Source organism: Dromiciops gliroides, chromosome 4 (genome assembly GCF_019393635.1).
Source record: "Dromiciops gliroides isolate mDroGli1 chromosome 4, mDroGli1.pri, whole genome shotgun sequence".
In the NCBI taxonomy this organism is placed as follows: domain Eukaryota; kingdom Metazoa; phylum Chordata; class Mammalia; order Microbiotheria; family Microbiotheriidae; genus Dromiciops; species Dromiciops gliroides.
Genome location: NC_057864.1, coordinates 289,795,779 through 289,811,788, shown reverse-complemented (window position 1 = coordinate 289,811,788; position 16,010 = coordinate 289,795,779). Strand labels below are relative to the sequence as shown.

General features: G+C 35.9%; 1 protein-coding gene across 1 annotated transcript in view; it reads right to left on the bottom strand.

The window, feature by feature from the left end:
• The window catches only part of COL19A1 (collagen type XIX alpha 1 chain), a 438,272-nt gene that overhangs the window by 318,889 nt on the left and 103,373 nt on the right, over positions 1-16,010 (bottom strand). The window contains 2 exon segments of the mRNA XM_044002760.1: positions 4,843-4,887; positions 11,352-11,396. Of these exon segments, the coding sequence (XP_043858695.1) occupies positions 4,843-4,887; positions 11,352-11,396 (90 nt within the window).

Here is a 16,010-nt window from a genome sequence, read left to right as displayed (position 1 = left end):
CCTGTGATTTAAAATGTCAGTCTTAAAATAAAAAGTCACTGTATTTGTAATAGGATGTAAAGGCTGGCAAAAGTGACAGTAGCAGCTGGTTACTTCTGTCTTATGAACAAACAAAATCTATTCAGAAGGCTCATCAAAATCATGGCATAGCTATGCAATTTATTCAACCTTTAGGTTTTATAATAGTACATGATAAGAAAGAGGAAGAAGCACACTATGGAATAGGACACTGAACATGGGGTCAGAAAAGACTTGGGTTCAAATTCTCCCTTAGGCACTCCAACTGTGTGACCCTGAGCAAATCATTAAATCTCTTTATGCCTCAGTTTCCTCACCTGTAAAGTGAATAGACTATATTTGATAGCCTCTAAGATTTCTTCCAACCCTAAAAATCTATGATCCTCTGAAACCCCACTTTAAAAAAAAACAGTTGTAGCAAGATTAGAAGCAATCATTTCAAAAGCTAGACCTAATAATGGTGGTGATATTTGCTTTTTGTTTTCATATTAATGCCTCCCTCTTAATATATAAAAACTCCCCACAGATTTAATGTTTTACCTAAGGTATACAAACTGTACATCTGACTCAGATAACACACTCAGTTCATAGAATAACTGACAAATGGCCATTACCAAAAAAAGAATTATTCTCATTCATTGGCATTATATTCCTGAAATTCTGCTTTGTGATGCACTTGCAAGCCAAGACGTCATGCTCCTGCTGTCATTGGTCCTCTTCAAGAAGGAAGGCTGAACAACAACCACAACAACAACAACAACAATATTCCTGAACTAAGAGGCTGCATCATTTAACAATGGCTTTTTGCTAACTGTGAACCCACAGAAAGAGTTGCTCAGTCTTTCCCTCATTGTTGCCATAACCTGGAAGAAACCTAAGGCCAGATCAAATTTTTTAAAAAAAGAGATATCGTACCACACCAACAAACATAACAGATTTAGGATACGAGTGCCATAAGGTGGTGGAAGTATCTAATTCTCTGTTGTCTTTTTTATCTACCCTACTGATCTTTGGGTAGATAAGTATGTACCCAGGTTGGGCCCAGGGTGTGCCATAGCCTCATCTCCAAAGAAGGGAACTGATACACAGTGAAACTAAATTTTTAACCTGGCTTTGTGGTCAAGAGAAATAGGTTTGGTTTTGTTGTGTGTGCTTTTAAAAATAAAATCAACTGCAGTTTAAAATGTCAGGAGTTCTCATTTTTTTTCTATCCTACCTTTCACCTAGCTGCTGATTTGATAAAATTGTGGGTTTCATCTTTTTAATTTGTTGAGAATCCGCTATTGTTACTGAATGCTGGTGTTTCACATCTGTAGCATTCAATGAGATTATCATTATCACATGGCAAATTCCTTGGGCTCACACTTAGACAATGACTGACAATGATGCTTCTATGGCAAACTAATCAGGTAGAAAAACAGGGCTGTAATGTTGCTTTCTACACACATTTGGGTTCCATGAAAGCAAGAGATTCCTCCATTTGGCCTTTATTCAAAATCACTAAAGGAATGTAGTTTTTATAGTAATATATTTTAATGTTTATGTATAGCTGGTATTTTCAATATTTGAGTCGATTTTTGTTTCAGATTAAAGGATGTAATAGCTTCATACATAAAATTTCCTGGAACAATTTTATTTTACAATTCCTGTATTGGAGCACTTAGAATAATAGTTGGTTTTAAACACTACTTTAAAAAAAGCACTCAAAGAAGAGTAATAAGATGGAGAACCAAGAAGAAAGTTGTATCACTTTAAAACTGTATACATGGTTCATGGATCTTTTTTGTATAACGATTTGAAAATCAAATTTGTGTAATCTTTGTTTGGGAAAAGTTATATTGTAAACACTTTGAGTTTCTCTTTCTTAGAATTACCCAATATTATGTGATTAACATGTCTGTCATGCTTCGAATTTCTAAGGAAAGAAAAAGTATCAAATTCTCTATAACTAGTTTATTATATGTACCCTGGCCTTAGCACAGTGCCTAGAATATTGTGGGTATTTAATAAATACTTATTGACTTAATTTGACTTTACCTTAACAAAGTGATTAGAAACATCAAAATTTTCCAATTAATACAAAATACAAAATCAAAAGGAAAAAAGTGGTATTTCATTATAATTAGAAGATAACATTTAGTTTCCCAAGGCAGAGCCTTTTTTGAAGTATAAGAATTATAATAGGAATCATGCATCTGGCTTTGGGCTATTATTGTATTGAATTATGACAATATTGTCTTTAATCTTCGATGCCTCATTTCCTTCTGATCACCTCCATAAACACTTTTCACCTCCCACCAAAGCTAAGTATCGGGATATAAGAGACAAACCATATACACTGTCATTTTTCCTATACAATAATATATATGGAGAACCTGGAGGGAGATATACAAAGTAAAGATCCCTTGTTTTGTTTGCCCAGGAGTAGGTTATACCTCCTGAAATCAAATGTACCCATAAAACACAAAAACAGCTATCTAGACATGGGTTTAATGATTAGGTGCCTCTTTAAATTACTGAGTCTCTGTCGATTCTTTTTATTTATTCTGATGCTTTTTAATACAGGCAAAACACATTGATAAATCAGAAACATAAGAAAGCAAAGCTTTTTTTACATAAATCCTGTGCTTAGAATCAGGGGAGTTCTAGTGCAGAAATATAAGGTTCCCTCAGCAAAGTGACCCATTTATTTAAAAGTAGCTCATTTAAAACAGGCATCATTTAATGGAGTGCTCATAAATTATGCAGCTATCACAATTTCTTACAGATGTTTGCTGCACTTAATAAATCTAAAAGTAATTACCATGGAGCTTACAAAACATAAGTTGCTTACCTTGTAATTATAATACATGTTCAGGCATTACATATAAGAGCCACTGGGGAAGCAAATTGCTAATGGGTGCCAAGAAATTTAAGGATACACAGTCAGCATGACATAGTAGATATGCACTGAATTTCAGAGTCTGGAGTTCTGGGTTAGAATCCTGGCTCTGATACTTACTTGTTATGGGCAAGTCTCAGTTTTCACCTGTGTAAAATGGGGATAATAATATTTACTCTGGCTACCTCATGAAATTATAATCAAGAAACTGGCAAACTTTAAAATAGTGTATAAGTATGATTTTTACTTATTAATAATAAATACTGCTTATTTAATGCAGGTAAGTACATTCTTGGATTATATATTCCTCCTTCAAGATATATGCTGGTCATTGGTGTAGGAAAGCAAGACAAGAGGAGGAAGGCAAAGAAGACAAACTCAAATCAGCTTCTTTTTCTATGTTGTCTCTTTAGTGAGTCAGAAAGATGAAAAAATGTCTAAGCACAAAAACTGAACAGATAGCTATGAATTTATTGTACATAGATAGATTTCAATTAAAAAGATGTATTATCAATGACTTGCAATAATCAAGTCACTGATAGTAAACATTTTCACAATAAATTATCAATAAATTCACAATGACAACTTTAATTAATTGCCTCTGAAGACAATATGTGTATTATATGAAATAATCATTGTTAGTAAATACATTGTCATGAATATTGAATCAATCAACAAGCAATTATTAAGCACCTACTTTGTTTCATTCATCCTACTAGGTGCTGGGGATACAAAGAGAAAAATGAAATAGTGCCTGCCCTCAAGGGGCTTACAATCTATCATGAAGAAAATCTATACATATAAAAGTACATGCAAAATAAACACAAGGTACTCAGGGCAAAAAGGCACTAGCATGGTTGGGGGGGGGGGAGGTATCAGGAGAGGACTCATGTCCTAGTTGAAATCTGAGTTGAGCTTTGAAAAATCCTAAGTATTCTAAAGAAGCAGAGGTGAAAAAAGAGTGCATTCTAAGCATGAGGTACAACCTGAATAAAACCATGGAGAAAAATACAGTGTTGACCATCAAGAAAGCCAATTCAATTAAGTAGTAAAATAGAAGCCTATGAAGGTAGTTTGGAATCAGGTTATGAAGGACATTAAATGCCAAATAGTGGAGTTCATATTTGATCCTTGAACCGCTACAATTCACTGAATAGGTGAACAACATTATCAGACCCGTGCTTTGTTAATGATCATCAACAACAACAATAACAAGCATTTATTAAGCATTTACTGTGTGCTTAATACTGATAGCTAGGTGGCTCAGTGGAAAGTATGCTGGGCCTGGAATCAAGAAGATCTGAATTTAAATCTGTCCTCTGATACTTGCTAGCTGAGTGATCCTGGGCAAGTCATTTAATTTCTGTTTGCCTTAATCCACTGGAGAAGGAAATGACATACTCCATTATCTTTGTCCACAGGATCATAAATAGATAGACATAATTGAACAACTGAACAACAAAAGTGCGTCAAGAACTGTGCTAACAGCCCTAGGGATGCAAAGAAAGGCAAAAACATGGCTCCTACCCTCAAAGAGTTTACAATCTAAAGAAGACAACATGCAAACAATCATGTTTATGAATGATATATGCAGTGTAGATGAGAGGTAAGTGGAGTGGAGGATGGTTTGGAAATGCAATCAATTATAACATTTCACATTTTTTGTACAAATACAAAATACCATTCAAAGCAAGACTCAAAAGATCTATGATCTTTAAGACTTGAATCAGTTTAACTTAATTGGAGTCATATTTTTATTATTACTGAACAATTAATCAGATAGTTTTATATGGAAGACAGAGTACAAATGAAATGGTTTATTTTGAAGGTCAAAAATAACCTACATACTTTACAAATACTTATTATTAAAAAGTTTTTCTTAAAAATTCCTTACCTTTAAAATAAATAGATGAAAAATAAATAAATTTTTAAAAATTCCTTACCTTCTCACCAACTTCTCCTTTTCTTCCTTCAAAGCCATGCTCTCCCTGTTGTAAAGGAATGTAACACATATCACAGTACTGCCTCAATACTGGAAAAATTTCAGTTCAATCCTGTTTAACAGATAGTGACAGTTTGATGGGTGTGAGTACTTCTTTACCTAATATAGATAGGAGCCTTTCCACACCTTAGTAAATAGCTTTCATGAACTGCTGGCTCAAAGAAATTAATCACCTGGTGGCCAGCCTCATCCTCATAAATATACCTTGGGTCTACATTCTAAAATTTTCCATCTCTGTAGGAAATGGTAGAATTTGTACTCTCTTGGAATAGTCTTCAAAATCTCAAGGCTGCCTGCATATCATAAAGCGACAGAAGCATGAATGACTTCAGTGGAGGATGGAGTATACATATTTTCTCTCTTTTTCTCTCCTTTATAGATAAATACATACAGAGATATGCATATGTGTATATACAGCATGTATAAATGTTTTGGTAATGTTGTTCTTTTGAGAATTAGTATTTTAACTAATTCTTACAGATAAAACATGTTCACATGTAACAGTTCCATTCAATCAAAACACAACAATTGGGTTTCTCATGAGAAAAGTTGGTAAGAGCAAAAACAGAATCTGTCATGTGGTAGAATTCTCTAGAGGTTCCACACCAACTTCATATTTGCTAGCTATTGCCACTTTGATATTCCACTAGATTTCATATTCTTCATGTCCAAGATGGAAATCTTCCCCTCAAAACTTGATTGTCTTGGCTCCTCATCCCTGACGTGGGGTTGCCCATTCTCATGATAATGTAATAAATGTGCCTCTGCTTGACTTGGTGGTCTCCTCGAGTTATTTGGGTAAACTGAGGCAATTTTGTCCAAACAAATGGGAAAATTTATATGAACTGATGTAGAATGAAGAGAACAGAACCAGGAAAGCAACTTGTATACTGAAAACAATATTATAAAGACAAACAACGAAGATGGCGGAGGAAAGGCAGTGAGCTCCTGAACTCATGACACGATCACTCCAAAAAACATCCAAATAAGGTCATAGGAAAATGCCCGGAGCAGCAAAACTCACAGAAGAATGTGCTGAAATCATCTTCTAACCAAGAATGGCTTGGAAGGTCAGAAGGAGGGAGCTGCTGTGCTGATACAGGAGTTGGGTCCAACCCCACAGTCACCCTGACACAGATCCAGTCTCAGGAAGTCCTCACCAGAGAAGGAGACATGCAGAGCCTCTGAATCAGCTGAAGCACCAGTGTCGTCTGGAACTAAGCTCACAGTTTGGTGAGTGGGCTGAGCCCTGGGCAGGGGAGAGACTACAGGGGTCTATGCTGGTGCTAAGGTAGTACTTGGATTTTATACCCCTACTGAGAACCAAGTGGTAGGCTCGAGTAGAACTGGCCCAGGTGGGGGAGGGGTACAGGCTCATCAGAGCTAACAACCACAACACACAAAGCTGGTTGATTGGCAAGTTGGTCTGGGGTCATCTAGGACCAGGAAACAGGCCAGGCAAGGGAAGAACCTGATTCTCCTTAAATCATACCGCCTGGGATGTCTTAAGCTTGGGATACTGCAGCCTGGAAACAGTACCCCACTTTAAGGAGCTAAAAGTCTAGTAAAAGAAAGGCAAGATGAGCCAACAGAGAAAGGTGAAGACCATAGAAGGTGTCTTCAGTAACAAGGAAGACCAAGGGGCACCCTCAGAGGAAGATGTCAACATTAGGGCCCCTATATCTAAAGCTTCCAAGAAAAATACGAATTGGTCTCAGGCCATAGAGGTGCTCAAAAAGGACTTTGAAGAGAAAGTTAGAGAGGTAGAGGAAAAAATGGAAAGAGAAATGAAGGTGATGCAAGAAAGACATGAGAAAAAAGTCAACAGCTTGAAAAGTCAAATGGAAAAGGAGGTACAAAAGCTCTCTGATGAAAATAATTGCCTAAGAATTAGGATTGAACAAATGGAAGCCAGTGACTTTATGAGAAACCAAGACACAATAAAGCAAATCCAAATGAATAAAAAAATAGAGGGCAATGTGAAATATCTTCTGGGAAAAACTGCTGACCTGGAAAATAGGTCCAGGAGAGATAATTTGAAAATTATTGGTCTACCTGAAAACCATGATCAAGGAAAGAGCTTAGACACCATCTTCCAAGATATTCTAAGGGAAAATTGCCCGGAAATTCTAGAAGAAGCAGCTAAAATAGAAATTGAAAGAATCCACCAATCACCTCCAGAAAGAGATCCCAAAAAGAAAACTCCTAGGAATATTATAGCCAAATTCCAAAGCTCTCAGGTCAAGGAGAAAATATTGCAAGCTGCCAAAAAGAAAGAATTCAAGTACTGTGGAGCCCCAGTCAGGATAGCACAAGATCTAGCAGCTTCTACATTAAAGGACCAGAGGGCATGTAATATGATATTCCAAAGGGCAAAGGAAATGGGATTACAACCAAGAATCACCTACCCAGCAAAACTCAGCATTATCTTTCAGTGGAAAAAAATAGGACTTTAATGAAAAAGAAGACTTTCAGATATTTGTGATGAAAAGACCTGGACTGAATGGCAACTTTGACTTTCAAATACAAGACCCTAGAGAACTATTAAAAAAAAAATTGGAGCTGGGGGACATACCTGGGGTCATACAGTAGGCGACTGTCTTGTGTCTCAGGCCAGGTTTTGGCTGGGATCCCCCTGGGTCCAGGGGTGATGATTTGTCCACTGTATCACTTATCTAGATGATAACATCTTTAGAGTTAAATTGAGAGGTGAAGGGAATTCATTGGGGGAGGGGGAAGGGCAGAAGCAAAATCCTACAGGAAAATAACAGGAAAAGGCTTATGGAGTGGGGGAAGAGATGGGAGAGGAGAAGGCAGTAAATGAATTTTACACTCATCAGAAAAGGCTCAAAGATCTTCAACTCATCAGAGCTGCCTCAAGGAGGGATTAATAGACACACCCAACTGGGTGGAGTAATCTATTTAATCTGGGCAGTAAATGAGCCTAACACTCATTAAAATTGGCTCAAAGACCTCAATCTCATTAGAATTGGCTCAAGGAGGGACTAATGTACACACTCAATTGGGTAGAGTAATCTCTCTAACCCTGTAGGAAAATAGGAGGGGAAGGGGATAAAGAGAGAGGGGCAAAAGAAGGAAGGGCAGAGTGGGGGAGGGGACAGACAGAAGCAAATCCCTTTTGAAGAGTGATAGGATGAAAGAAGATGGATAATAGAATAAATATCATGGGGAAGGGAATAGGATGGAAGGGGAAAATTAACACTAGTAATTATGAAAAAGAGAAAAGGGGGAAAAATGTACAAAAAATATTTATAGCAACTCTTGGTGGAGGCTAAGAATTGAGAATCAAGGGAATGTCCATCAATTGAGGAATTATGGAAAAAGATGTGTTATATAATTGTAGTGGAATGGACTTGTGCTACAGAAAATGACAAACAGGATGATCCCTGGAAAACCTTGAAAGACTAATGAACATTGATGTATGGTGAAGTGAGCAGAGCTGAGAGGACATTGTGCGTAGTGACAGCAGTATTGTTCAATGAGTAATTGTGAATGACTTAGCTACTCTCAGCAGTACAATGATCCAGGACAATCCCAAGGAACTAATGAGGAAGCATACTATGCACTGCTATAGAAAGAACTGATAAAAAGAACACTTGTGGATTGTACATATATAACCTGATTGCAATCTTGTGGAAGGGGGAGAAAAGGGAAGGAAGGAGGGAGGGAGAAAAATTTGGAATTCTAAATCTTATGAAAATGAATGTTGAAAATTACCCTTACATGTAAATGGAAAATAAAATAACTGTTTGTTGAGGAAAAAAAACAAAAACAAAAACAAACAAAAAACCAAAAAAACCTTGATTGTCTTCCATCCTTATTCAAGGAAACTATAATGTAAGAAAACCTATAATGTGCAATGGGGGTGATTCTAGAGGAGAAAGTCTGGCTCTTTGATGAAGGATATGTGTCTTGTTGCGATGATATAGCAGTCCTTATCACTGGTGATCCACCACTGTATCATGTATCTTTAATGCTTAGCCCAATGTACAACATATAGTCAGCAATTCATAAACATTTGTACTTGAATAATAGTAATAATAATAATAACTTACATTTACATAATATTTACTATGTATCAGGCACTTTGCTAAGTATTTTACAATTATTATTTCATTTGATCCTCACAACAACCTGGGAAGTAGGTGCTATCATTATCCCCATTTTACAGAAAGAAAACTTAGGCAAACAGAGGTTTAGTGACTTGACCAGGGCAAGAAGCTAGTAATGAATTGAATTAAAAAATTAAAACTCTTATTCTTTGCTGAAACCTCTGAGTAAATAACTATTCTGTAATCCTACAATATATTTATATGTGTGTCAAGGGTAGGGATAGACTATAGAAAAAAGTACAGTGCTAAAGCACAGGATAGACAGTCAATAAATATTTGATGAATGAATCAATAATTGAAGGAAGAGAAAGAAGAATTTATTCCTTTCCACTTTTTTGCTACGTTTTTGAGAAGATATTACTTGGTGTCATGAAAATTACAAAATGATTCAGAAATGTATTAGAAATCAATCCCTTAGATCTACCCTTAAAAAGGACACTCAGCTAGATATTGGCTGAAGGTTGAGCATTTTGCTCCAGAAGACAGAAGTCTACTTTTCATTCCTGGAACACAGACTTTAACCTTACCACTAAATGTAAGCTGACATCTAAGCTACTTAATGCCTCCAGCACATCAACCATCCAAGTCAGCATGATGTAGCCACCAGAAACAGCTGCTGGAAAGTCCAAAGTTATTTCCCAGAAGATAAATCTACATATCCCTTGGCTTGGAATTTGAATCTCGGCTACAGCACATGCTGTATCAATGAATGATTTTGTCAAGAAATACTGTGAAGAAATTTAGAGTCTTCCCAATTTTACTTTCGCCATTTCTGGCTTCTTCATACTCAGTCATGCCTAATGAGAGATGTGTTTGATTGAAAAAAAAGTCATAACAGGAAGTAGCTAAAGACCTTTTCAAAATGACAATTTACAGCACTTCTGGCATATTGCTGAACAGACCTGTGAAACTTATCTGGATCCCGGAAACTGTTCCATTAGCTCCTGTAGACACTTCACACTTCATCAATAATGTTCTCCCTGCCATGATGTGGTTTGTGCAATGGTATGACAGCTGGTACAAGAAGTACCTTACCTATCTTTTTTCTTGGCTACCAGAATAAAGTCTTCATAGAGCTTCTAGTAATTCAAGTCAGATATAATCATGCTCCTTTCCCCAAAGCCTACATCATCTCTTAATAGCTAAATTTGGTTAAAAGACAGAGGTTCTCATAAAATATGTATAAGTAGCTTCAATTACTTCTGTAACATTCCTCAACTCTCATGGTGATGGAGCCTGGCACCTACTCCTTCAGGTGCTAAAATCATAGGTACTAAAGACCCAGGAAAGAAAGATCTTATCATTAAAGTCCTTGATATTGTCAAATGGTTCAACACCACAAGCTGATAGATTATTTTATCAGTGGAATTGACATTAAATGAGAGTTGTTATCATCTGCTTTGTGTCTGTACCCTTAAAGACCATCTGACTGGATGCTGAATACTGAAAACCATTTGTCTGCTCTTTCCTATTAGATTGTTAGCTTCTTGCAAACAGTGATTATATTTCTTTTCTATTTGTTTCCTGGTACTTAACATAGTACTTTGCATATAGTAAGTGGCTGATAAATGCTTTTTCCATTCATTCAGGATTACAAATCTCTTATTTCCAGAAGAATGTTCATGAAGAGGTTCATTTTCTCTACATTCTCTGAGATTTTCAAAGGAGTTTATTCTATCGGCATCATTGTACTGAGTTTGTTATGATACAAATTTCAAAATGAAAGCTGGTTTCATCTAATGAAATATAGGAACATGGTCAGGAAAATGTTAAATTCCAGCTTGAATTGAAGTCTCTGGCTGTTGGACTTCTGGGTTCATTAAAGGTATAGAGCAATTCTAAAGCTGATAAATTTGTCCGTATGGGACAATGAACTGTACCATTATAGTGTTCTACAAAAAAGGTGTGTTATTAAAAATCACTGATGGGAGAAGTGTTTAGGATATGTCCCCTTCAGAGTGAATCCTTTCAACACAATTCTATTGGGAGACAGGATATTGTGGGTTTCTACAGGGGCTTTTGAAGAGATTCCATTATGTTAAGTACAGTTCAAAATAATCTTATTCTGGGGGTGGCTAGATAGCACAGTGGATAAAACACTGGCCCTGGATTCAGGAGTACCTGAGTTCAAATCCGACCTCAGACACTTGACACTTGCTAGCTGTGTGACCCTGGGCAAGTCACTTAATCCCCATTGCCCCGCAAAAAAAAAAAAAAAAGAAAGAAAAAGAAAAAAGAAAAAAATAATAATCTTGTTCTAATTTTAAATGCTAAGAATGCTTAAAAATTAAATAGAATATTCAAAACTTATTTTTACCTTTTGACCAGGTGGTCCAGGGGCACCAAGTAAACCATCTTCACCCTGAAAAACAGGCACATGAGTAAATTGTATATGTTACAAATTACTAACATTAGATTTGTTGCTCATGATTCGGTTACATCAATACAATAAAAATGAGTGTGCTACCTAAAATAATTGGCATATTTGGAGCTATATCAATCAAACTATCAACAGAATACTTATAAAGTATACAAAATGACAAGACAATTCCTTTGGAAGAACAAAAGATCTAAATACTCAAGGGAAATAATATGAAAAAAGTAGGAATGAAGGGAGAATAGCTAACTTCCAGACTTCAAATTATATTAAAAGAAGTGATCATCAAAACCAATTACTAGTTAGAAAATTTAAAAAGTAAGTCAGTGGAGTAAAGCAAATAGCATAAATAAATGAAATCAGTAACTTAGTGACTGATGAACTAGAAAATATAAATAACTTGGGAAAGAACTCTCTATTTGACAGGAACTTTTGGGAAAACCAGAAAGAACTTTGGCACAAAAAAGGGGGGGAGAGAGTGAAAAGCATTTTACATTATATACCACAATAAAAGAGAAATGATATAAAAGAATAACATTAGATAATTAAAGGGAAAAGAATGGAGGCCTTTTACATGACTCCTGATAATAGGAAAAAATATTTTTTTATCCAACGAGAGATAGAGAGGAACACAAGGGATAAAAAAATTGTAATTACATGAATTAAAAAAAATTTCTACTAATACAATTAACATAATTAGGTTAAAAAGGTATATAGTTAAATGAGAAAGAAATCTTTGCATCAAATATCCCTAATAAGGGCCTAATATTTGATATATTTAGGAAATTAACATTTATGTGCATATATCATAAAGAGCAATTTTTCAATGTGTAATTGATCAAAGGATATTAATAAAGAATTGAAATCACTCAAAAGAGCAATTGCAAACAATTAACATTGATATGAAATATTGCTCCAAATCACTAATAATAAGAGAAGCAGAAATTAAAACAACCCTGATATTTCACCTCTTACCCAGCAAATAGACAAAGATGACAAAAGAAGGAAATTTTCAAAGCAGAAAGACCACCACACTAAATACACTGGATCTATGAAATGATCCAAGCACTCTGGAAAATAATTTAAAATTATACTATAAAAGTAACTGAAATGTACACACCCTTTACCACAGAGGCCTAAATGCTTGGTATATGCCCCCAGGGAGATCAAAGACAAAATAAAGTTCACATATACACAAAAATATTCATTGCAATATTTTTATGGTGGCAAAGAATTGGAAACTGAGTAGATATCCATTGACTGGAGAATGTTTAAACAGATTGTGTTATGTTAACGCAGTCAACTATTATTGTGCCCTAAGATATAACAAATGTGAAGAAATAAGAAAAAAATGGAAAGGTTTCTACAAACTGATACAGAGTAAAGAAAGAAGAACCAGAAAATAATATGAGATTATAATAATTTAATGAAACAACAATAAAAACCAAAGTTAAATTTCATGTAATTTTAATGATCAAGCTTGGCCCCAAATAAGGATTGAGAAAATACACCTCCCTCCCTTCACTGCAGAGGTGAGGAATGATGGATAGATTGTCAGACATTGTTGGTGTTGTTAAGGGCTAAAATTCTAGCTAAACTGTCTAAAATATTTAATGAGTGGTCGCCAATTAATTATAAGCTTTAGCAAGAGTTAGACTTTTAAGCATTTATTAAGGAGAATAAGAATTTGGTAAAGAGAGAAGAAAAAGGCCTAGATTCCTATCTATTAAAGGGAGAGCACATTTCTAGCTCCCTTCTCCACCAGCATCCCCAGGAAAGAGCATGAGACAGAGCACTAGTCCCTTCCTTCTTCCTCTCACTAGCCAACGGCACTTCCTGATGCCCAAAGAAAAGACTCCTGGTCTTGACCTCAAAGACCTTCGACTCATGGGCGGAACTCTTCTACAGTAAGTCTCCAGCAGGTGGCGTCATTCCAATCATTACAGTGTACTAGATGGTTTTGCTGAACTGTCTCTTTTTCCCCTTCTTTTTAAGTTTTTGTTACAAGGGAGGGTTCTTTGGGTAAGGGTATGAGAAGAGACCCTTTCAGAAATGAATGTGATATACAACTGAAAGACATCAATTTTTAAAAGTCCCCCCAAAAAGGCAAAAAAAAAGGCTAAGATTTTAGTGAATAAAGGCAATAGGGCATTAAAAGTGAGGGTTAGGGTTTCTGAGGAGGATTTTGTCGAAATATCCTCTTTTTTCTTCAGGTAATATTTAAGTGTATGAGACCGTGTTTGACCCTATCTTGGGAGTAAATGAAACTTGGTCTAGATATGATCAACAGGGTACCTTTGTGTTTTCTAGGGCACAAGGGTCTCATGTCTGCTGATGGACTGCCTTTAATTTCAGACAATGTTATGTTAAAGGCACATAGTAAAATGTAAACAATTTTGGGAAAATTAAATAGAAAATATATATATATGCCCTTGGGAGCAGCTAGGTGGTGCAATGGATAAAGCACCAGACCTGGATTTAGGAGGACCTAAGTTCAAATCCAGCCTCAGACACTTGACACTTACTAGCTGTGTGATCCTGGGCAAGTCACTTAACCCTCATTGCCCCACAAAAAAAAAAAGAAAGAAAGAAAGAAAAAAGAAGGAAAAAAAAGAAAAATATATATGCCCTTTCAATCCCGCCTTAGGGCAAAAATAGTTTTTAGCAGATACCTATCAGTCTCCATTTGCTGGAATTTGCTGATTTCTGATAAGACATAATTTACAAACTTATAAAGGGGCTGGACTTATGTTTTTATTGGTTTAGGGAACTCTTACACAACATATATCCTTCACTAATGCAGATCAGTACTTCCTCTGCCATTTAAGATCTTAGGTCCCTAAAGCAATAGGGAATTTTTTGTTCCAAGTTATTGTCAGTATGTGCCAGAGGCAAAGCTTGAATCCAGATCTTTCTGACAGCAAGACCAGCTCTCTTTGCACTACTCTGTGCTGCTGTTTAAAAATAACATAACATTTTCAGTTAAGTTTTAGGAAGCTGTAGGTTTCTAGCAAGGGCAGCACAGTAGATAGGGCACCAGCCCTAGAGTCAGGAAGACCTGCGTTCAAATCCAGTCTAAGACACTTATTGCCTGTGTGACCCTGGGTAAGTCACTTAACCCTGTTTTCTGTCTCCTCAGCTGTAAAATGAACTGGAGAAGGAAATGGCAAACTACTCCAGTATCTTTGCCAAGAAAATCCCAAATGGGGTCACAAAGAGTTGGACATGACTGAAAAAACTGAACAACAGGTTTATAGTAACAATAATTGATCTTGGCCTCTTGATCTCCACCCCAGTCCAAGTCAACAAATATCTATTAAGTATCCACCATGTGCTATTTTCTCAGTACTATAGTAAGGGTTGGGGGTACAAAGAGAAAAAGAGAACAGTCCTTGCCCTCAAGTAGCTTACATTTTTACTAGGAGCTAGGAAAAATACATAAAGATAAACAAGTTTCGATCATTCTAAATACACAAATATTTCTATAGGCTTATCAATCTAATAATATACTTATTAAGTACCTACTATGTGCCAGGCACAGTGTTGAACCATGGGCATAGAGACAAAAAAGGTTAAAAAAAAAAGGTGTTTTCCTTGTCCACCAGACTACAATATAAATTGAAAATGAGTAGAGCTAGCTGTTCATTGATAAGCATGTTACCTTATTGTAATTAAGTATGGAAGGAAGAATAAAATATAATCCATTTATCTATGTAGTAAGTATCATTATAAAGCCATTGGTATAATAGACCTGATAGAAGTGAATTCAGTGCTGGTTTTCAGGTCTTTTCTAGTGTATAAGAAACTTGCATTTTCTGGCTTACTGGTTATAAGAACACTCCAAGTATCTGGTGCCAGGAAACATTCCCATGGAAATAGAGCTTCTCTTACTCATTGCAGAAGTATGTCCACTTGTCCAAAAAGGACAGCATTACTTTAATCGGTTGGTCAATTTAGTGTTTTATATCATATTACAAGTTGCACACAATGACAAGATGTATGTAACCCAATGATGTAAACTGATCCAGTGCCAAAAATACTTTTGGAAAAAAATATTATGACAAATATCATTATACCCATGTCATTTTTTCATATTTGCTCATTACATGGATACCATGTATCCAAAGTACTGACGCCCACTGTTTTACTATCAGCCTAGGTCTACACAGGACTCATTCTAGATATTCTGGTAGATGTGATATTTCATTTTGTGTCCCCTGGCACTAACTGAGAATAGTGTTGTATATACTGTGGACCTTGCATAAATATTCTATTATGTGCTGAACCTCTGAAATGTTGCCATGAATTTGTTAACTGGGAACATTTTACTCTCCATAATCACAGAATGTGGTGCTAGAAAGCAGCTTAGAAATTGTTTAGTCTATCCCTTTTATTCTACTTGTAAGGAAACTAAGGCCAAAACAGGTAAAGTGACTTTTCCAAGGTCATGAAGAGAGAGGAAGATCAATTTCTTGAATTCAGACCAGAGTTCAAATCTAGCATCAGATACTTAACTAGCTGTGTGACCTTGGGCAAATCACTTAACCCTGTTTGACTCAGTTCCCTCACCTGTAAAACTGAGCTGGAAAAGGAAACGGC